At 43.3% G+C, this 23,274-nt stretch overlaps 1 protein-coding gene across 3 annotated transcripts in view; it reads right to left on the bottom strand.

Annotated features, from left to right (window-relative positions):
* The window catches only part of cap2 (cyclase associated actin cytoskeleton regulatory protein 2), a 29,786-nt gene extending 10,017 nt beyond the window's left edge, over window positions 1–19,769 (bottom strand). For 2 of the 3 annotated variants that reach the window (XM_055893655.1, XM_055893658.1), the window contains exons 1-7: window positions 19,272–19,381; window positions 10,026–10,150; window positions 9,742–9,842; window positions 7,363–7,440; window positions 1,689–1,832; window positions 980–1,065; window positions 685–790 (exon numbers count right to left, since the gene is read on the bottom strand). In XM_055893655.1, the coding sequence (XP_055749630.1) occupies window positions 685–790; window positions 980–1,065; window positions 1,689–1,832; window positions 7,363–7,440; window positions 9,742–9,842; window positions 10,026–10,140 (630 nt within the window). In that variant the 5' untranslated portion in view covers window positions 10,141–10,150; window positions 19,272–19,381. Of the gene's footprint in view, window positions 1–684; window positions 791–979; window positions 1,066–1,688; window positions 1,833–7,362; window positions 7,441–9,741; window positions 9,843–10,025; window positions 10,151–19,271; window positions 19,382–19,458 lie in introns of those variants that run through there. The other variant, XM_055893657.1, reaches the window with a different exon arrangement.
* Between the last annotated feature and the right edge of the window lie 3,505 nt (window positions 19,770–23,274).

The raw sequence follows: 23,274 nt of genomic DNA, 5'->3' as shown, positions 1-23,274 counted from the left end.
GCTCCATGTAGGTAATAGGGTGCCATTTGGGATGCAAGCCCTGAACCGCTTCAGCAATATGGCAACGGAAAACCACAATCAGGCTCTGCTACACATGAAAACAATTGGACATGCCATAATAATCAGACTATTATGTCTTGAAGCGAACTGTAATTCATTGAGTCTTGTTCCTGTCTGTTTAAACCTGTATGGCAAGCAGGGTTATAGTTCATCCATAGGGCCAGGAGCATTTTCTGACCATGTGACCTGATCACGAAAAATCCTGGTCCTATTTATCCAATGTCAGATAAAAGTTCTGAGAAGTTAGGCAGTGGGACCTGAGTTTTTCCTGCTCAGGTTACACAGTTGGGAAAAACTCATGGCCCTGTTCCTATTCCTCCAACATACGTCGAAGTGCTGTGTGCTCAGGGCAGGGTTGAGGAGGTTGGATCAGGAGCTATTTGCTGCTGTAACACATACAATAGATAATGGAATGTAGAGGGAATGTCCCACTGGACGTTAGCTAGAGGATTGTAGTCCTGAAGCACTGTAAATTACAGTCTGTCATAAAAAGACATAGAAACTGTTCATGATGTCTTTATATGACTGATGTTTTTCTATTGTCTCACTCCCAACTCAATACTATGATAATATAATTACACTGCTGTTACACTGTTTTGTAACTATGTTATGAAAGCTACTCACAGTCTTGCTCCAGACCAGGCCTGTTGTGTGATACTGTTTAATGAAGGCCTGAAGCTCAGTCCAGATGGATAGGTAGGACCTCACCCACTCCACATGACGCTTGTCTCTACAGAGAGAGGGACAAGAGGAGAGGGGGATGACAATTAGTGAGATGTAAACAGAGACGGACGAAGAGAGAGAGAAACAGACGGACAGACAGATCAGGAAGAAAGAGAGAGGTATTCATAGAGCAACAATAATCTGCAAAGTTGCTTATCAGCAACAGTTGATGTAATCCACCAGCAGCCATACTCACGAGTCTTTATAGTCTTTCAGAACTCTGTTAGTGTAGAAAATGGCAGCATCATTCATCTCCTTCACATAGGGAACCGGCTTCTGGCTCTGGAAGAGAGATGGAGACACCAGAGGAAAAACTTGTAAAACAAAGCTGACCCCATATAAATTCAGACAGCTCTGCTCTGCATTCAATGACATATGGATAGAGAAATGGAGAGAATATTATTATGTCACTCACCACCTATTGGACAGAAATGCATTAAATCACAGTGACTGTACAGTAGACAAGCCATATATATATATACACACACAAAGGATAGGCCACATGCATCTTTGGCTAGTGTCGAGCAAAGACTCAAGAGAATGTGGTGACATGAGCGTTCAAACAGGTTTGACACAAATCGTGTGAAACAGTGGCTCCCTGGCAAACCGTAGACTTGTTCTGACAGAGTCCAGACCACAATTTCAGTCTCAAAGCAGCTTGAGTGGAAGGGATTTGATGAACGTAATGGTATGGATCTTATACCAACATTCAACGGAACCATTTTTTTTTTACTGGTAGTTTAGAAACACAAAGGAGAGGGAAAAGGAGACACACAGTGAAGAAGATGCATGGTCCAAGACTGTCAGAAATAGAGACCTGTGTCGCTGCCCTATGTGCCACCAAAGTGAGTGAGTGAATGGGTGATGAGGAGGTTAGATAAGTGAACAGTTAGTTTTCTCCTCACCACAGCAACCCAGCCCAGCGCTGGGATGCTCTCGCTGACAGCTGATAGGTGGTTGAATTGGCTACTGCCACGGTTACGCTCCCGGAAGTTCTGAATCTCCTGGATCTTCTCTGAGATGGGCTTTAGCAGGTCAGCCAGCTCCATCTGGGAGAGAGATACAAGGGGGGGGGGGGTTATAACGGGTTGCCTTGCCCACAAGCAACCTGCCATGCATGCCAGTTAGATGTTAATGACAGTTTACTGGGACTTTATTAGAAGGACCCTATTTTCACTAGGAACTTCCAGATCCCTTCTAGCTTCCATCCTTCTTTCCTCCCTCCCCTCCCAGCATTCCTCTGTTCATTAGGAGATCCATCTGGCCTTGTAAGGCACTGGGGAAAGGAATGCATTGTTTCCCTAGTAATACTGCTGTACAGTTCTCTTATTTTGACCTGTATCTAAACTGATGTTGCTATGACAATTGAACTAAATATCCCCTGCCTTGTCGATATGCTGTGGGAAAGATAAACAAGTATAATCATTTCTGTTTCTTTATTTAGCTTTATTTAGAGAAATTATTTGATTATTCTTGTGTTGCTAAGGCAACCAATTGAATTGCATTATGGGTTAGATACATTTTCTCTTACAAAAATGTATTTTGATTGAACATGCTTTAAGGTTTTGATATGTTGTCACAATAAACACATAATAAAGTACATAATCCAGTGTGTATGAGGTCGTCCAATCAGTGGGAAGACAGCCCCTCCGAAAGAACGTTTACAGACGTGGAGAGGATGAAATAATCCTCCTTTCCACCGCATCCTTTAGTAAGACTGTTCAATGGGATCTGGAGAGAGTGAAAGTAAAAAGTCAGTCGACTTTCGTATGAAAGGACTGTCTATCTCGTGTGTCAGAGGGAGAGGCAAAGCGAGAGAACACGTTTTTGAACAAATTCTTGCCCAAATCAGACGCACATGATTTTCATAACCCGAAATAGAAAGTCCTTTCATAGGTAGGACCAACGTCGACTGACTTTTTAGTTTCACTATCTACAGATCCCATCGAAAAGAACTTGCTAAAGGATTCTAAAAAGAAAAGCACTTCTACATGAAATGTGATGATAAGGATCAGGAAGTTGTCCAATACATCTGTGATGATGATGAGCCCAGGCGGTCAACAGAGCCGGGTCAAATCATGTGCTCAGGAAAACCTCCCGGCCCTCGTGATGATTCATCTGTCAGTTCTCCATATCTCTGAGGCTATAGATCTCTCTCCCTTGTCTGGCCCAACGCTTCTACCCGCCAGGCTACCTAAAGTGTACGATCAAGCTATTTGATCTGTATCATATAAGCGTACAATATCTGATACCATGGCTTGGCATCCCATATGCTAACATTCACGGACATGCCAGGCTCTGAGCTATAATGCAAACATGATATCAACGTTCTCAGTGAAAGTAACAAAGGAAAAAAACTCTGGTTGGATTTTACAGTGTAAAGCCTCGCAGCAGAGCAGAGGGCTGGTGAGGCAAGACAGCTGTACTGTGGGATAAATACCCACATGAAAAAATATTATAGTATACTATGATGTAAATACTGTAGTATTACTGTATTTACATACTATAGTATTCACTGTAGTGTTTTTGTGGACATGATTGTAGTATACTCTAGTAAAGTTGACTATAATATAAATACTGTAATATTACTGTTGTATATACTTTAGTAATTACTGTGGTATTTTTTGTTTTATTATCTTTGACATAGAAGTGGGGCTTCCTCCTTGAGGAAACCTACTGGGCAAATACTAAGACCAAATTTTCCATAACCTGTAGGTAGGTAGGCCTGGAGTCTGAACACAATATGTTGGTTTCTCACTCATGGGTGGCACAAATAGGGAGGGGAATGTGTAACCTTTATTTAACTAGGCAAGTCAGTTAAGAACAAATTCTTATTTACAATGATGGACTACCCCGGCCAAACCCGGATGACGCTGGGCCAATTGTGCGCTGCCCTATGGGACTCCCAATCACGGCCGGATGTGATACGCCACCTCCCGGGTGGCGCAGTGGTCTAGGGCACTGCATCGCAGTGCTAGCTGTGCCACCAGAGTCTCTGGGTTCGCGCCCAGGCTGGGCTGGGTTCGCGACTAAGGCTCTGTCGCAGCCGGCCGCAACCGGGAGGTCCGTGGGGCGACGCACAATTGGCATAGCGTCGTCCGGGTTAGGGAGGGTTTGGCCGGTAGGGATATCCTTGTCTCAGTATGTAAAATGTAATAAAAATGTATGCACTCTACTGTAAGTCGCTCTGGATAAGAGCGTCTGCTAAATGACTAAAATGTAAATGTAAATACAGCCTGGAATCGAACCAGGGACTGTAGTGACGCCTCTTGCACTGAGATGCAGTGCCTTAGACCGCTGCTCCATTCGGGAGCAATGGGTGGAGTAAATGCAAATTAAATACTGTAGTATTACTATAGTAAAAACTGTAGTATATACTATACTGTAGTGTTTTTGCAGACATTATTGTAGTATTTACTAGTGTTTTTTGTAGATAATACTGTACTATTTAATATATGTAGTATTCTACAGTATACCACAAAAAGTTATAGTAAGTACTACACATGATCGAGGGATACCAGAGTGTAGTATAGTTTTCTATAGTATCCTGCAGTTTACTACAGAATACTATTCTATTGTAAACTGTAGTCTTTTTTTATGTGGGCGCACACACACACACACACACACACACACACACACACACACACACACACACACACACACACACACACACACACACACACACACACACACACACACACACACGGGGGGTCAGGTGAGCCCAGCTTCAAACACACACACACCCATACACGGAGCGGCTCAAATATAGAACATGCCCATAAAAAGCCACAGAGCACAACCCCGGGCCAGTGCGGTAGAGAGAAAAAACAGGTTTTACCAGCAGCTCTGGGGTCCCTATGGGAGAGCTGTACAGGGTCACAATCACTTTTCCACCAGAGGCAATGATTTAGGTTTATATAAAACTATGTACATGTGAAAATGTGTCCATACAGTATCTGTATGGTTTTTTAGTAGATTTCTCTGGGGGTATATTGATTGACAACAATATATTTTTGGGGGGGCTAAATCAATGCCTCTCCAATTTGAGGATTGTCCGTTCTGCCAATGCCATTGTGGATCGTCACCCAAATTCTCAGAAAACAGCTTTAAGAGTCTCTCTACAGCAGGGATTCCCAATCTCGGTCCTGGGGACCCGTTTTTTCTTTCTTCCCCAATCACTACTACACAGCTGATTCAAATAATCATCAAGCTTTGTAGTTCTAGGCCCAAAAAACTAAACGTGCACCCCTTGGGGTCCCCAGGACCAAGTTTGAGAAACACTGCACTACAGGATCTCGACAGTCTCTCTACAGGCTACAGGCTCTCTACAGTCTCTCTACAGTCTACAGGCTATAGGCTCTCTACAGGCTACAGACTCTCTACAGGCTATAGGCTCTCTACAGGCTACAGGCTCTCTACAGTCTCTCTACAGGCTACAGGCTCTCTACAGGCTACAGGCTCTCTACATGCTATAGGCTCTCTTAACAGGCTACAGTCTCCATACAGGCTACAGGCCCTCTACTGGCTCTCTACAGTCCCTCTTAAGTCTCCCTTAACTGGCTACAGGCTCTCTACAGTCTCTCTATAGGCTACAGGCTCTCTACAGGCTACAGGCTATAGGCTCTTTACAGTCTCCATACAGGCTACAGGCTCTCTACAGTCTCCATACAGGCTACTGGCTCTCTATAGTCTCTTTTAACAGGCTCTCTACAGTCTCCATACAGGCTCTCTACAGTCTCCATACAGTCTACAGGCGCGCTACAGTCTCCATACAGGCTATCTATAGGCTCTTTACAGTCTCCATACAGGCTCTCTACAGTCTCCTTACAGGCTACAGGCTCGCTGCAGTCTCCATACAGGCTACAGGCCCTCTACTGGCTTTCTACAGTCTCTCTTAACAGGCTACAGGCTCTCTTAACAGCTTCTCTACAGGCTACAGACTCTCTACAGGCTACAGGCTCTCTACAGGCTACAGGCTCTCTACAGGCTACAGGCTCTCTACAGGCTACAGGCTCTCAACAGGCTACAGACTATCTACAGGCTCTCTACAGGCTACAGGCTCTCTACAGGTTCTCTACAGGCTGCCGACTCTCTACAGGCTACAGGCTCTCTACAGGTTACAGGCTCTCAACAGGCTCTCTACATGCTACAGGCTCTCTACAGGCTACAGGCCCTCTACTGGCTCTCTAGAGTCTCTCTACAGGCTACAGGCTCTCTACAGTCTCTCTACAGGCTACAGGCTCTCTACAGTCTCTCTACAGGCTACAGGCCCTCTACTGGCTCTCTACAGTCTCCACACTCTCTACAGTCTCTACAGTCTCTCTTAACAGGCTACAGACTCTCTACTGGCTCTCTACTGGCTCCCTACTGGCTCTTAACTATCTGAAGTAAAGATACAGGAAGTTCTCCTCACTAGTTCACGTCCACATTGATTTCCTGTTTTTTTGTAATGATATTTACACACTACGAGGTCGAAATAACACTCTGAAATTGTGAAAATTATGCACTTTTAGTGTAAGAAGTGGTGGGATGGAGTTTTTGGCCCACATCATGACATCACGATAAGATTATTCTGACCAATCATCTTTTATCTGCATATGTATCCTCATACTATGAAGTGGTAAGCGGGGTATACTCTAGTTAGTATAGACGAGCGTATCCGCCAATCAGGGCTGTGTATGTATATATATAAACATTTGTATCAACACACCCATACGATCAGACTGAGCATTTCAATGGCAAAGACAGCTAAGGGAAATAAATGATTTTAAAAAACATTCAGCTTTTTTAAATTAAATAAACACAGTGATTTATTAGACATGCAGTGATGATTGAATCATTTAGAACACTGCATGGGGTCTTTAAGCAAACAGTCCATGCAGCCAGCAGCCACCACCCACCACCGTCCTCGCCTCTCCCTCTCCTCCCTCTCCATCCTCTCCTCTCTTATTCCCTTCCTCTCTGTCCCCTCCCTCTGCTTAAACCCTTCCTCCTTGTTTGTGTATCAGACAATTGGTGAATTTTTTCTCACTGCCTCTTGACCAATGACATGCGAGATAGGAGTTAATCACTTCCTGTTCAGCTTAGGGCTCTGCCCCCCACCCCCCTCCTCCTGGTTCAATACAAACAAACAGCCAATGCGATGATATCACGTTAACCCCCCCCCCTTCCTCTCCATACTCCCTCCCTTTCCCCCTCAATTCCCCATATGTGAATGTGTTGTATTAGTGTTCTTTTTTAAAGGGGGTTAATCCCTATGAACAGAGCTCCGGGGTACCGCATGGCTGCCCACTGGCCCAGCAGCACTGGGAAACACAGAGAGGCCTGGAAAAGGCTGCTGCTGGAACACTGGAATGGGTGATACTGAAATGAGCGATACTGAAATGGGCGATACTGGGACACTGTAATGGGCAACACTGGCTACATTACAGCAGATAACAGTAGATACGTGCACATTGGATAACTGTGTTGAAGTGCAGTGCAGTTGGCCAATAGTCCTGATCCATACACATTTGTTTACTTGCTTTGGGTATCTGCATTCAGAACAGTTCTCCAAGCCATTACACATATCATCCTTACCTGAGCAGGCTCCTGGTGTGTGGTGGCCATTTTGAGGAAGCTTCTCTGAAGCTGCAGAGCGTTGTTCACCATCTCCGCCTGTCGATCACAGAGGAAAAAGGTTCAAATGTCAAATCTGAGGTTATTATAAGCCACACTCTGCACTGCATCATGCTGGTAACAATGCATTAGTCAGGTCCCACGAGGCATGTCCCATGTTTGGGAAAACCTCCAGAGGAACTTTGGAACTTTTGCCATAAAAGGAGCTTTCCTAACTTAAAAAAACACCTCTAACCCACACACCCCCTCCTCCTCATTTCACTGTGATGGGAGAAGGAGATTAAGTGAATGTTGTTTTATGAAAGAAAAGACACATGAAGGCATATCCTCCCCCCATCCCCCAGTCCCATTTCACCACATATTAAGGTTATTTCTCTGTCATTCTGCTTTTCCACATATTAAAGTCCTCACTTATTTAATTCCCATTTGAAATCATGTCTCTCTTGAGAAAGGGATTTCTGCAATTGGACTTGCTGCCAGTGCCTGGTATGAATCAAGGTTAAACTGTTGGCTTTATTTTGGGAGTCGGAAGAGAAATCATCAAAGTGGTTGCCAACATGATTACAGCCACAAACTACACCTCATCTCCCTTTGGAAAACGGCCTAACATCTTGGTGGAAAAGGTGCTTGTGTCGCATTTTAAATATTGGAATGTAGGGTTAAAGTTCAAACACACTCCCGCCATTGGCTTTGTAGGGGACAGGAAACAAACTGTAATTTAAATCACTCCTACTCCTCCCATCTATCTAGAGTGGTTTTCCCTGGCCAAGCCCTGGACCCCACACAATCAGAGATTCCCAGAGCCAACTCTATGAGAGATAAAACAAGGAATCTACCATGTCTCTGTCCCAAATGGAACCCAATTCCTTACAGGCTGCCATATTGGATGCATATCTCCATATAATACTAGTCCCATTGACAGAAAGCAGACAGGGGAGTGAAGTGGTCACTAAGTGCTCCTCTCAACATCCCTCCAGCCCTACTGTCACTGGTAGAGAAAATCTCACTGTGTTAAAGATTCATCTTAAATGTCATTGCGATTTGGCTTGGTGACAACAGTTGCATATACAGTATCATTAAATCAAGTTACACACCAAGTTCATCTCAATGGAAGTAGGGAAAACAGAGCAGTATAGCAGGACAGAGTAGTATAGCAGGACAGAGTAGTATAGCAGGACAGAGTAGTATAGCAGGACAGAGTAGTATAGCAGGACAGAGTAGTATAGCAGAACAGAGTAGTATAGCAGGACAGAGCAGTATAGCAGGACAGAGCAGTATAGCAGAACAGAGCAGTATAGCAGAACAGAGTAGTATAGCAGGACAGAGTAGTATAGCAGGACAGAGTAGTATAGCAGGACAGAGTAGTATAGCAGGACAGAGTAGTATAGCAGAACAGAGTAGTATAGCAGGACAGAGTAGTATAGCAGGACAGAGCAGTATAGCAGGACAGAGCAGTATAGCAGAACAGAGCAGTATAGCAGAACAGAGTAGTATAGCAGGACAGAGTAGTATAGCAGGACAGAGTAGTTTAGCAGGACAGAGTAGTATAACAGGACAGAGCAGTATAGCAGGACAGAGCAGTATAGCAGGACAGAGCAGTATAGCAGGACAGAGCAGTATAGCAGGACAGAGCAGTATAGCAGGACAGAGCAGTATAGCAGGACAGAGCAGTATAGCAGGACAGAGTAGTATAGCAGGACAGAGTAGTATAGCAGGACAGAGTAGTATAGCAGGACAGAGTAGTATAGCAGGACAGAGTAGTATAGCAGGACAGAGTAGTATAGCAGGACAGAGTAGTATAGCAGGACAGAGTAGTATAGCAGGACAGAGCAGTATAGCAGGACAGAGTAGTATAGCAGGACAGAGTAGTATAGCAGGACAGAGTAGTATAGCAGGACAGAGTAGTATAGCAGGACAGAGTAGTATAGCAGGACAGAGTAGTATAGCAGAACAGAGTAGTATAGCATGACAGAGTAGGCAACTGTCTTATTTTCATCATCCATATTATCTTTTTGTGTGTTCTTATCTGCTGCTCTGGTACAAACATCACTTTGAGTTTCTGTCAGTTAAGGCGCCTGCTTCGTTTCATTTTCTGTAGACTAACAGTTTAAGATAAAGACAAAGACCAAATATAATGGCAGTGTGTTAACCAAGACAGCTGGTGTGTGTGTGTGTGTGTGTGTAAGTGAGAACATTTGAGGGATTTGGGGATTGAGGAGGAGACTTTGTGATCTTAATGGCACAGAGCCATTTCCCATTTGCGGCCTTGGCAAGACGCCACTCAAACACACAAGGATAGTCAGTCATATGCAATCACACACACACATTCCTGCCACTCACATGCTTCTCCACATCCTCTCCTATGGCACGGCTATTCTTCAAGTACTCTGACAACGGCCCCATCAGCAGCAGGTCAAAGGCCTCCATACACTGGGACTGACCTGGAGAGACAGGAGGAAGAAGGCGTTTTTCTACTACAGTATCTTTTCAGAGTTTTACATAGAATATGACATGTTTATAAACGTTCATTGGATAAAGTAGTGTTCCCAGTTGAACCTAGAACCTCACTACCCAATGCTATACACTGCTGTCACAGTCTGGACCACTACGTTTCTACTACTCACCTCCGTTGATCCCGTTACATTCCCCGTTGGCCATGCCATTGGACACCTGCATGTTGACGGACACCTGCTCCACACGAATCACGGCCTGCTCCAGCCGCTGCACTAGCATTTCCATGGCGACGGTCCTGGAACGAAGCAGATAAAGTCAGTGTACTGATATCCATCACTGGGGCTGTAACCAGGGTTGGTCATGTTCCCCATGCCGTCTCTCTTTTGATTTCAAGAGAAATGCAATACAACCCATTACTTTTCTTTTGTGTCTAGATTTATAAGGGTTGGCTAATTTGTAGGGTCAGAGGGACATTTGAAATGCTATAGGACACTTATGACACTGCAGACACCTAAAAACCCAAAACACGATAGGATTCGTAGGGCCCTGGTGAAAAGTAGTGCACTATAAAGGAAATAGGGTGCAATTTAGAACGCAGACAGAGTTTTTCTGGACCTCTAGCCATCTGGTCCTTTGCCACAACTTCCGCTACACAATCATTCATATCACATCATGTACACCATACCATAGGTCAGGGATCATCAACTATATTCAGCCGCGGGCCGATTTGTTCTTGAGCGGATGGTCGGGGTTCTGGAACATAATTACAAATAATTTGTGGACTGCAAATTGATCGCAAGAACCCCAAACAGATATGTTTGACTAAAACAATCATTTCAAACCTTGCTTACATTTGTATACGATCACATCGTGTCTCTCAATGCATGGGAATACTTGGGAACAGACTTCTTAAATTACAATCACTTGGAGCTGATTTCCTGGTATGTTTTTTTTTTACAACCCAATTGAGATGGTTTGGGATGAACTGAACCGCAGAGTGAAAGAAAAGCAGCCAACAAGTGCTCAGCATATGTGGGAACTTCTTCAAGACTGTTGGAAAAGCATTCCAGGTGAAGCTGGTTGAGAGAATGCCAAGAGTGTGCAAAGCTGTCATCAAGGCAAAGGGTGGCTACATTGAAGAATCTCAAATATAACATATTTTGATTTGTTTAACACTTTTTTGGTTATTACATGATTTCATATGTGTTATTTCATAGTGTTAACGTCTTTACTATTATTCTACAATGTTGAAAATAGTAAAAATAAAGAAAAACCCTTGAATGGGTAGGTGTGTCCAACTTTTGACTGGTACTGTATATATATATACACACATTAAGTAGTGCGCTGGACCATTACTACTCCTGTATGAGCACACTGAAATAGCCATCTGCAGAGCGGGGAGAAAAATTCAGCACCACCACCCCTAAACATCTTCCCGTGACCATGAGGAGAGAAGGAAAGAAGTGGGCATTTCATGAATACAGAAACAGGGCATTGCTTTCAGTCATCGTTCATGAAAAACTTGCTGACCTATTGGTAGCCCTGTATACTTTAGTAGCAATATTTTTTTTTACCAGAGTTCTATGGTCAAAAGTAGTGCACTTTAGCAGGGTCCAGGGATAGGGTGCCATTTGGGACTTAGCCATAGAGGTTCTCTTCTCTTAGTTGAGGAGAAACAGCATCTATCTGGTCACCTGATCCGGTTGTTATCAGTGGAGACTGACCTCATAGGCCAGGCCATTCGCCTGATTGTATTTCTTCCTCCAGCGTTAGCAAACCAATCCCCATGCAGGGATCAGCTCCAGTGATGTCACCGTCACACAGACTGGATTATGAGCCCTCCCTAACACACACACACACACAGACACGCACACACGGGTGCTGAGGGGAGGACGGCTCATAATAATGGCTGGAATGGAGTGGTATCAAACGCACTGAAACCATGTGTTTGATGTATCCGATACCATTCCACTAATTCCGCTCCAGCCATTACCACAAGCCCGTCCTCCCCAATTAAGGGGCCACCAACCTCCTGTGGTACACACACACGGATACAGAGACAAACACACACACTTCTCATAATCCAGTCTTATTATGATGGCGCCGGAGGTGATGGCTGCCGTTTTACGGGCTCCTTACCAATTGTGCTATTGTATGTGTTTTTTTGTGTTATTTATTTTGTACATAATGTTTCTGCCACCGTCTCTTATGACCAAAAAGAGATTCTGGATATCAGGACAGCGATTACTCACATTGTACTGGACGAAGATTTTGTCTTTAACGAGTCGGACGCAAAGGATTTACTTCAGACACCCAACAAGGCCCAAATCCCCATCATTCGCGTGAAGAAGAGACAGATATTGGGGACGTAGGTCGGAGTGCCTTGTAAGTAATCCCCCTCTACCGTCAATTCTATTAGCCAACGTACAATCATTGGATAACAAAATGAATGAACTCAAATCAAGACTATCCTACCAACGGGACATTAACAACTGTAATATCTTATGTTTCACAGAGTCGTGGCTGAACGACAACATGAATAACATACAGCTGGCTGGGTTTTCGGTCTATCTGCAAGATAGAATACCTGCCTCCGGTAAAACAAGGGGTGGTTGTCTGTGTCTATTTGTAAATAACAGCTGGTGCACAAAATCTAATATTAAGGAAGTCTCTAGGTTTTGCTCGCCTGAGGTAAAGTATCTCATGATAAGCTGTAGACCACACTATTAAACAAGAGAGTTTTCATCTATATTTTTTTGTAGCTGACTATTTATCACCAAAGACTAAGGCTGGCACCAAGACGGCACTCAACGGGCTGTATAAGGCCATAATCAAACAAGAAAATCCTCATCCTGAGGCGGCGCTCCTCGTGGCCGGGGACTTTAATGCAGGGAAACTTAAATCCGTTTTACCTCATTTCTACCAGCATGTTAAATGTGCAACCAGAGGAAAAAACAAACAAACTCTACACCACTTTTACTACACACACAGAGATGCGTACAAAGCTCTCCCTCACCCTCAATTTGGCAAATCTGACTATAACTATATCCTCCTGATTCCTGCTTTCAAGCAAAAACTAAAGCAGGAAGTACCAGTGACTCGCTCAATAAGTAAGTGGTCATATGACGCAGATGCTAAGCTACAGGACTGTTTTGCTAGCACAGACTAGAATATGTTCCGGGATTCTTCCGACGGCATTGAGGAGTACATCACATCAGTCACTGGCTTCATCAATAAGTGCATTGATGACTTTGTCCCCACAGTGACCGTACGTACATACGCCAACCAGAAGCCATGGTTTACAGGCAACATCCGCACTGAGCTAAAGGGTAGAGCTGCCGCTTTCAAGGAGCGGGACTCTAACCCGGAAGCTTATAAGAAATCCCGCTATGCCCTCCGACGAACCACCAAACAGGTAAAGTGTCAATACAGGGCTAAGATCGAATCGGACTAAGATTGAATCGTACTACACCGGCTCCGACGCTCGTCGGATGTGGCAGGGCTTGCAAACTATTACGTACTTCAAAGTGAAGCACAGTCGAGAGCTGTCCAGTGACACGAGTCTACCAGACGAGCTAAATAACTTCTATGCTCGCTATAAGGCAAGCAACACTGAAGCATGCATGAGAACATAAGCTGTTCCAGGAGACTGTGTGATCACGCTCTCCATAGCCAATGTGAGTAAACAAGTCCACAAGGCCAGATGGATTACCAGGAGCCTGCGCTGACCAACTGGTAAGTGTCTTCACTGACATTTTCAATCTGTCCCTGACCGAGTCTGTAATACCAACATATTTCAAGCAGACCACCATAGTCCCTGTGCCCAAGAACCCCAAGGTAACCTGCCTAAATGAATACTGTCGTAGCATTGACTATCATTAAATGTGAAGACTGTATATTATCAAATCAATTCTCTGTGTAATTTAATTTCGCAATTAAAATAGTCATGTAACTTTAATTAACTAGGAAGTCAGGGCATCACGAAAAATGTTGTTTATAGAGTTTCAATTTCCCAAATATAACTCTTCAGATATTTTCATATCTTATCGATTACAGTCACTTACTGTATTACTACCTCAGTCATATTCTGAATGTCGCAAACCCTTGGATATCTGCACGAACCCTAATATAGATCATAAATCAGCGATATACAAATTGGCTTAATTATTTATTTACTAACTTACTTCATCAATCACAGAATTACATAGACACTAGAGGTCAACCGATTAATCGAAATGGCCGATTAATTAGGGACGATTTCAAGGTTTCATAACAAAAAAAAAATGTATTCGATTTTTTTATACCTTTATTTAACTAGGCAAGTCAGTTAAGAACACATTCTTATTTTCAATGACGGCCTAGGAACGGCCTCCGCCGACTTAATTTCTCATCGAATCACAGCCTACTTCTCCAAACTGGTGATGATTTAACAAGCGCATTCGCGAAAAAAGCACTGTCGTTGCACCAATGTGTACCTAACCATAAACATCAATGCCTTTCTTTAAAATCAATCCACAAGTATATGTTTTTAAACCTGCATATTTAGTTAATATTGCCTGCTAACATGACTTTCTTTTAACTAGGGAAATTGTGTCACTTCTCTTGCGTTCTGTGCAAGCAGTCAGGGTATATGCAGCAGTTTGGGCTGCCTGGCTCGTTGCGAACTGTGTGAAGACCATTTCTTCCTAACAAAGACCGTAATTAATTTGCCAGAATTGTTTCATAATTATGACATAACATTGAAGGTTGTACAATGTAACAGCAATATTTAGACTTAGGGATGCCATGCGTTAGATAAAATACGGAACGGTTCCGTATTTCACTGAAAGAATAAACGTTTTGTTTTTGAAATTATGGACTTCCTGACAGGCTGCCCCCAGGTGGTAAGGGTAGGTAACAACACATCTGCCATGCTGATCCTCAACACATGGGCCACTCAGGGGTGCATGCTCAGTCCCCTCCTTTACTCCCTGTTCACCCATGACTGCATGGCCAAGCACGACTCCAACACCATCATTAAGTTTGCTGACGACACAACAGTGGTAGGCCTGATCACCGACAACATTGAGACAGCCTATAGGGAGGAGGTCAGAGAGCCGGCAGGGTGGTGCCAGGACAACAACCTCTCCCTCTACGTGATCACGACAAAGGAGATGATTGTGGACTACAGGAAAAGGAGGACCGAGCACATGCCCATTCTCATCCACGGGGCTGTAGTGGAGCAGGTTGAGAGCTTCAAGTTCCTTGGTGTCCACATCACCAACAAACTATCATGGTCCAAACACACCAAGACAGTTGTGAAGAGGGCACTACAGTGCCTATTCCTCCTCAGGAGACTGAAAAGATTTGGCATGGATCCTCAGACCCTCAAAAAGTTATACAGCTGCACCATTGAGAGCATCCTTACTGGTTGCATCACCACCTGGTATGGCAACTGCTCAGCCTCCGACCGCAAGGCACTACAGAGGGTAGTGCGTACGCCCAGTACATCACTGGGGTCAAGCCTCCTGCCATCCAGGACCTCTATACCAGGCAGTACTGGAGTGTCAAGTCTAGGTCCAAAAGGCTTTCTAACAGTTTCTACCTCAAAGCCATAAGACTCCTGAACAGCTAATAAAATGACTACCAGGACTATTTGCATTGCCAACCCCCCACCATCATTTTTATGCTGCTGCTACTCTCTGTTAATTATCCATGGATAGTCACTTTGTCTACCTACATGTAGATATTACCTAAATTTCCTCAACTAACCTATGCCCCTGCACATTGACTCTGTACCGGTACCCCCTCTATATAGCCTCCCTACTGTTATTTTATTGTTGCTCCTTGTTTATTATTACAATTTTTATTCAAATTCTTTTTTTTAACTTCAGTTTATTTTAGTATTTTTTTTAATTTTTTATTCTTAAAACTGCATTGATGGTTAAGGGCTTGTAAGTAAGCATTTCACTGTATTCGGCACGTGACAAATAACATTATTTATTTTTTGGACCTAGAACAGTCTAGTTCAGTCCAGTTGAGCAGAGAAGGCGCTGTGCTGTGTATCCCTACCTCACCTACACTTCAACATGATAACATCCCTCACCAGTACTTTAATAAGAAGCAGAAGAGGTTTTCAGCCAGTCCCTGTGTTGACCATGCATCAGCTTTCCTCCTAGCTATCTGCTACAGTAGGACCTAGCAGCTAGCACATTCATTAGTGATCTGAAGTGTGCAGTAGGCCTCACACCAGCAGTGCTGTGAGTGCAATAATTCCTTGGTGGTGGATGGGAGGTGCAGCCTGGGCGTATGCTATTAATCACTCCAGAGAATTCTCCCAGCAGTGCCAAATATTTAACATGGGCTTCACTGTCTATTTATGCAGGCTGCCAGACAGTACAGGGCCCTAGAGTCTGTAGCCAGCCACTGGAGACCTCGGGTTTGGTTTGAGGTCTTCAAACTGGATGTTTGAAAGTTATTTAGACACCCTTGGAAGACAGTGGAAGTTGAAAGACAAATGTGTCTTTGTTGTTAAAACAACTGTGTACAGAATGTTGGGGAATAAAACCATCTCAGATCTGCACATTTTGCTGCGAAGAGACAATCATTAGAAGAATATCTGTTATTAGCCCCATATACCTTGTTTCTGGTAAGAGGTTCAGGAACAGCTGAAAAGTCACAACTGTAATTTAAAATTAACCCTACAAATAGTACTATTGTGAGATTTGAAAAGCCATAGTCAATCAATCAACATTATAAATCTCTACTCATTCAAGGGTTTTTCTTCATTTTTACTCTTTTATACATTGTAGAAAAATTGTGAAGACATCAAAACTATGAAATAACACATGGAATCATGTAGCAACCGAAAAATTGTTAAACAAATCAAAATAGATTTTATATTTGAGATTCTTCAAAATAGCCACCCTTTGCCTTGATGACAGCTTTGCACACTCTATAGATCATGAGCTTTTAATCACACCTCTCAGCTACTCTCAGCCAATCCCACCTATCTCTGTAGACTACCCTCTTTTGATTTCCATGTGCTATATGAAAAAAAGTACCATGTATGTAAATGTCTGTATATGTAACAAAATGTAAAATAAAGTTACTTTTGTCCTCTAAAGACGGCCTAATAAATAAAAACATACAAATAACCCAATATGTAATGACAATGTAACTTGATCAGGGTGATTCCTTAAAATCATGTATCTTTGGACTGTGTGTATAATAATGACTGATAGGTGGAGGCGTTCTCTAAGTACTGGTCCAGAGTCCATTTTTGTGCTTGTGCTCCAATTGGTGAGATATGGTATAAGAGGCAGGGAAAGCTGATCTTAGATCAGTGGACAGAGTTGACTGCTCACTAGCATACATAACACTGAATATCTGATCATAGAGTGTATGAGCCACAATTGAACTACCTTTATTCCAAAATATCAAGATGTCTATAGTTGTCAATAAAGACATTTGACAAGCCTTGCAACATGCTATAAAACAGAGTACAGTCTGCCACTGTATTTGCCCCAGCCCTATTCATAATTTGTTTCACCAGAAGATATGTTGAAAACATTAACATTGAAAACTGTGTGAATGCAACAGCTACAATGTGGCACAGTGTGACTTGATTAGCATCTCTTCGCCATTGTGAGTTTGCCAAAGTCTCCATGGCGATAGAAAGCATAGCGAATGCCATTTTAGCTCTTTCACTGTTGGACCCCAGCTATACAGTGTTACAGTAAGTTATTTGTATAAAGTGATTGAGGGGAAAGAGCCAGGACAGGATTTGAACCCCAGCCTGGTCTCAGACTAGACATAACATAGTAAATGTATTCTGTGATACTCAAATTAGTGTGATATGTTTCGTTTGATATGGTTACAAACAGATAATTACTTAAACTAACGTAGGGTCGACCAATCAGGGTGGATGGGTGGGCGACCCAAAGTTTGCGAGTTCGAATCTCATCATGAACAGCTTCAGCATTTTAGCTAATTACCAACTGTTCAACTACTTACTACTTTTTTGCTACTTTTCAACTACTTAGCATGTTAGTTAACCCTTCCCCTAACCCTAACCTTAACCCAACTCCTAAATGTAACCCTAACCTTAACCCTAACCCCTAGCCAACGAGCTAACGTTAGCCACCTAGCTGGAATTCATAACATATCATACGCTTTGCAAATTCAGAACATATTGTATGTTTTTCAAATTCGTAACGTATTGTATAGTTTGTAAATTTGTAACATATTGTATGTTTAGTAAATTCGGAACATATAATACAAATTGTAATTCATAACGCATTATACGAAATGGGTAATGGACATCCACAAATTAATACATACCATACGAAACGTAACATATCATACTAAATGGAGTGTCTCTGATTTACTTACAGAATAATATGAAATGCTCTGAGACCAGGTTGAACCCTGAGGTTAGAGGGTTTCGAGAAATTGTTTTCTTAGTAAACAAAACACCTAACAATTGTCTGACCAAGGGGAGGGATTTGGACCCAACAGCTGTGAAAGCAGACATCGGTGGTGTGTTATTATTCTACTGAAATGAGAATGCCATTATACTTAAGAATCACCATAGGGTCTCATAACTCTATGCCCTGGGTATCTGATCTCAGGGCTATATTGGGCCCCTGCTTCAAGCTAGTGGTGCTGATTTCCTGTCATCTATTCTAAGTTGGAAGGTTCTATGGTTGGTGCTTGATAGGCCTATAAGGTCTTTGGGCTAAGGACCATTTCATTCTTAGACATGATGATGGCCCTTCATAAAAAACATCTAGATCTGAAACTCGAGTTTTGTCAAGAGAGTGAGAGAGAGATCTGAAAACTCGTATACTTATAGAGCTTATGAATTGTACATTTTAGAGTAATAATCTATCTATACCAATATGGAAATATTCAGCAGGCTAACACGTGAGAATTGAATAATAAACAACATTTCTAAATATCAACATAAACTGTCAACATTCATAATGTTCCCTGAAGGTTCATTCAAGGTTGGTGTGACACACGTGCACTGATCCTGTGCGACAACTATGTATGTTATGTTCATGTGTCCTCACATAGATAACAAGGTATGAGGTATGACAAAAGCGTCAGGTGACAGGTCATTTCGACTCGGCGCCACACACTACACCATAATAATAAAACAAATGTTGACATGTCATCCTTTACACTTTCATCCTGCGTCATCGGCAGGCTGCATTGTATAGGCTATACCGTTGTCATCACATACACAAATAACAATGTCATCGACATACAAAATACTCAAATTCGTATATTCTAGCAGTAACTAGCCTTTTTGAAGCAATACCTGTTTTCTAGAATAAACAAAACGCCGCAAATACACAATGGTCTAACTAGCCATACAAACACAAAGACAAGACACACATAGATCATATGGAAAGGGCGATTGTTCAGACCTTTGTGGCTATCGGTGTCTTCCTTTCTCGTGCCAATACAGCGAATAGTATAACCGCACGCGTTTCTGAGGCGAGCCATCTACAAACGTTCCCCCCCCAGTCCCCACCTCTCTGCCGCTCTCCCTCCCATTCCCATCTCGTCAAAAATATAACAATCGTTAGAAAACAAACTAACCAACAGATTTACCTTCGATAGGTCCCTATCAAATCCTGGCGTAGTGTTTTATTTCGCTTTTGTAATATCCCGGGTTGATTCGTTCCTACGTCTGCCGCCTCACCCAGCTTCCCTGTCAGTCAATCGCGCAGATAACCCTAAACTTCCGGGACTTCCAAATTAAGCAACATTTGTGAACCTGATAACGCAGTTGAGTGAGTGGACCACTGGCAAAGTACCAGTCGGTGCCTCCAGTCTTTCTCTCCCCCCTGCCTGGTCTTGAGGAGCAGTGGTGGGAGCCCCAGACACCTAGACTAAGTATGGAACGTCTGATTGACGTCTAATGTTGTGTAGGCTGGCAATGGTCTTACCCTATGACTCAAAGGATAGTGCTGTGTGGACATTCAAATTATAAAAGCTAGTCATATGAAAATTGTATATTAACATTATCATCATCCTCATCATCATCCTCTCCAATATCATAAAGTTGCCCACTGGGCAAAAACTAATTGAATCAATGTTGTTTCCACATCATTTTAACCACAAAAATGTATGTGATGATGTTAAATCAATGTGAAAAACTCATTGGATTTGCAAAAAGTCATCAACGTAAGGGGATTGTTATTTATTTTTTACCCAACTTTTAACCTAAATTAAGATTCTGGGGGGGAATTTCACCTTGAATTCACAATAGTTGACAACTCAAACAAATGTAAATCAAAACTAGACGTTGAACTGACGTCTGTGCCCAGTGTGCGGGGATCATTATGTGCTGATATAATGACTGGTTATAGCTTTCTCACGTCAACTCAAATAAAACTGGGAGCAAGTTTTAAAAGGGCCATTCACTGTGCCCCTGATTATGTTAACGGCACCTACTACTGTCTGTCTGTCACATCCCAATTCACAACCTGCCTCTGAATTCCATCATGGCGGACGTCAGATGCCATGGAAGCCGTAGTGATGTCACGTGAAAGGCCTCTATCTCTGCTGTGTCATGGCAGCTGCCTGAGTTACACTGTGGCTGAAATAGACCATCTGTGTCCCAAATGGCACCCGGTTCCCTATGCAGTGCACTACTTTGACCAGAAAAGTGTACCATGCTGCCTCGTGCCAGGTTAGGGAGGAGAGGGTAGGGATCTTTTATTGATTAGAAAAGCCTCTGAATCATTGATAGGCTTCCACAGAGGACTCCATTCCCAAACTCTCTGCTGCCAGACGAGTTTGTTTGAGTGTGAGGTGAATGCTTGTCCCACGTCATTGAATGTTCAGCTAAAATGGTGGAGGGGCCTTGGGTGACAGTGTTACAAAATGAAGAGCAGGAGCATGGTCACCAGCATACAGCCAGCAGACATTTTGTATGTAATCCCATAAGGCTTCTGGCTGCTGTGGTAATTTACACGCAAGCACGTGTAAAGCACATCACGCTGTTTGCTTAGCTTGTACCACTTCCTCCCGATTCAGCCCATAGCTTACGCGAACTCGGGACCTCTGTCCTGCTAGTACACGTGAACGCCCTCCTGAAGTGTCTTACTGTCACGATCGTGTGGCGGATTGACGGACCAAAACGCAGCATTTGGAAAATAAGCCATCTTCTTTTATTTTAAAGATGACGAAAAATAAACACGAAACACTTAATACAAACTAACAAAACAACAAACGATCGTGAAGCTAATAAACGTCGCGCACATACAACAGGCTACAAACGTATCACATAGACAACTACTCACAACCAATGAGAGCCTATGGCTACCCTAAATAAGGCTCCCAATCAGAGACAACCGAAATCAGCTGTCTCTAATTGGGAACTCATTCAGGTAACCATAGACTCTCCTAGACAACTAAACATACATAGACAACGCTAGACACCTGTACTCAACACAAACCCATATACTACACCCAACAACCCCTTTACCATAGAATCACCCAAAAACAACAACACACAAACATTCCCCATGTCACACCCTGACCTAACTAAAATAATAAAGAAAACAAAGAATACTAAGGCCAGGGTGGGACACTTACCAGTCGGCACCATGAAAAAAACGAGCTATTTGCTGGTTCAAGTGGGGACAGTTGAGACTGAGGAGTCTCACACATCCCCATGTGCTACATGTTCTACATACACCCCTCAAACTTCCCCAACAGAAACCCAAGTTTTGAGCTGAGTGCAACAGTAGATCCGGATCACGGCAACACTGTGAAGGACGTCACGCTGCTTGAGTACCACTTCCTCCCGATTCGGCCCATACCTAGCGCAAACTCAGGACCTCTGCCTTGTCAGGAAGACAAAGGAGCTGATCGTGGACTACAGGAAACGGAGGGTCGAGAACGCCCCCATTCACATTGACGGGGCTGTAGTGGAGCGGGTTAAGAGCTTCATGATCCTCGGTGTCCACATCACTAAGGATCTACCATGGTCCTTAACACACCAACACAGTCATGAAGAGGGCACGACAACGCCTCTTCCTCTCAGAAGGCGGAAAAGATTTGGCATGGGCCCTCAGATCCTCAAAACGTTCTACAGCTGCACCATCGTGAGCATCTTGACTGGCTGCAAAACAGCTTGGAATGGCAATTGCTTGGCATCCGACCGCAAGGCGCTACAGAGGGTAGTGTGTACTGCCCAGTACATCACTGGGGCCGAGCTCCCTGCCCCAAAAAATTGTCAAAGACTCCATCCACCCAAGCCACAGACTGTTCTCTCTGCTACCGCATGGCAAGTGGTACCAATGCACCAAGTCTGGAACCAACAGGACCCTGAACAGCTTCTACCCCCAAGCCATAAGACTCCTAAACAAGACAGCTACATAGCTCATCAAATAGCTACCTGGACTACCTGCATTGACCCTTTTTATAATATGCACACACATGGATACTGACGCCACACACACATTCATCACATACTCTGCTGCTAATCACTTTACCCCTACCTGTATGTACAATACATAGCTACCTTAATTACCTCGTAGCCCTGCGCATCGACTTGGTACTGGTACTCCCTGTATATAGCCATGTTATTTTCTACTCCCTATACAATTAGTTTACAAAGCATTAGGAATACCTTCCTAATATTGAGTTGCACCCCCCAATCCCCCTTTTTGCCCTCAGAATAGCCTCAATTCATCGGGCATGGACTCTACAAGGTGTTGAAAGCATTCCACAGGGATGCTGGCCCATATTGACTCCAATTCTTCCTTAAAAATAAAGGAGAGCCGCACACTAGGAGCTCAGATGCAAAAATATTTAATTTACCAACGTTTCGACCGGCAAGCTGTCTTCGTCAGGGTACAATCATAGACACTGCGGGATGACTCGTTTATATATAGTGTCAAGACACATAGGTGTCTGTAATCATGGCCAAGAGTGGCCTAATATCATTGGTTAATTTCTCAAATATTAAAATGGCATAGAAAGAGCAGCATACAATAAATACAAATGGATAGCATACGATCATAGACTCACTTAAGACCACACAAGCCTACAAACAACCACAATGGCAAAGTCACAACAATCACAACAATCACAAGAATGGCTTCAGATCAAAGTCCACGTTAAGACCGAAGGGAGCAAGGGTCTTTAAGTTAAAGATCCAAGCAGCCTCTCGTTTTAACAATAAATTATCAAGGTCACTCCAATTCTTCCCACAGTTGTGTCAAGTTGGTGGATGTCGTTTGGGTGGTGGACCATTCTTGATAAACACGGGAAACTGTTTAGCATGCAGTTTTTGATACACTAAAATCGGTCCGCCTGGCACCTACGACCATACGCCGTTCAAAGGTACTTAAATCTTTTGTCTTGCCCATTCACCCAATGAATGGCACACATAAATATCCTTCTTTAACCTGT

The sequence above is a fragment of the Salvelinus fontinalis genome, chromosome 32 (assembly GCF_029448725.1).
Source record: "Salvelinus fontinalis isolate EN_2023a chromosome 32, ASM2944872v1, whole genome shotgun sequence".
Lineage (NCBI taxonomy): Eukaryota > Metazoa > Chordata > Actinopteri > Salmoniformes > Salmonidae > Salvelinus > Salvelinus fontinalis.
Note: the sequence above shows the minus strand (reverse complement) of the source record. Positions and strands in the feature narration are given on the sequence as shown.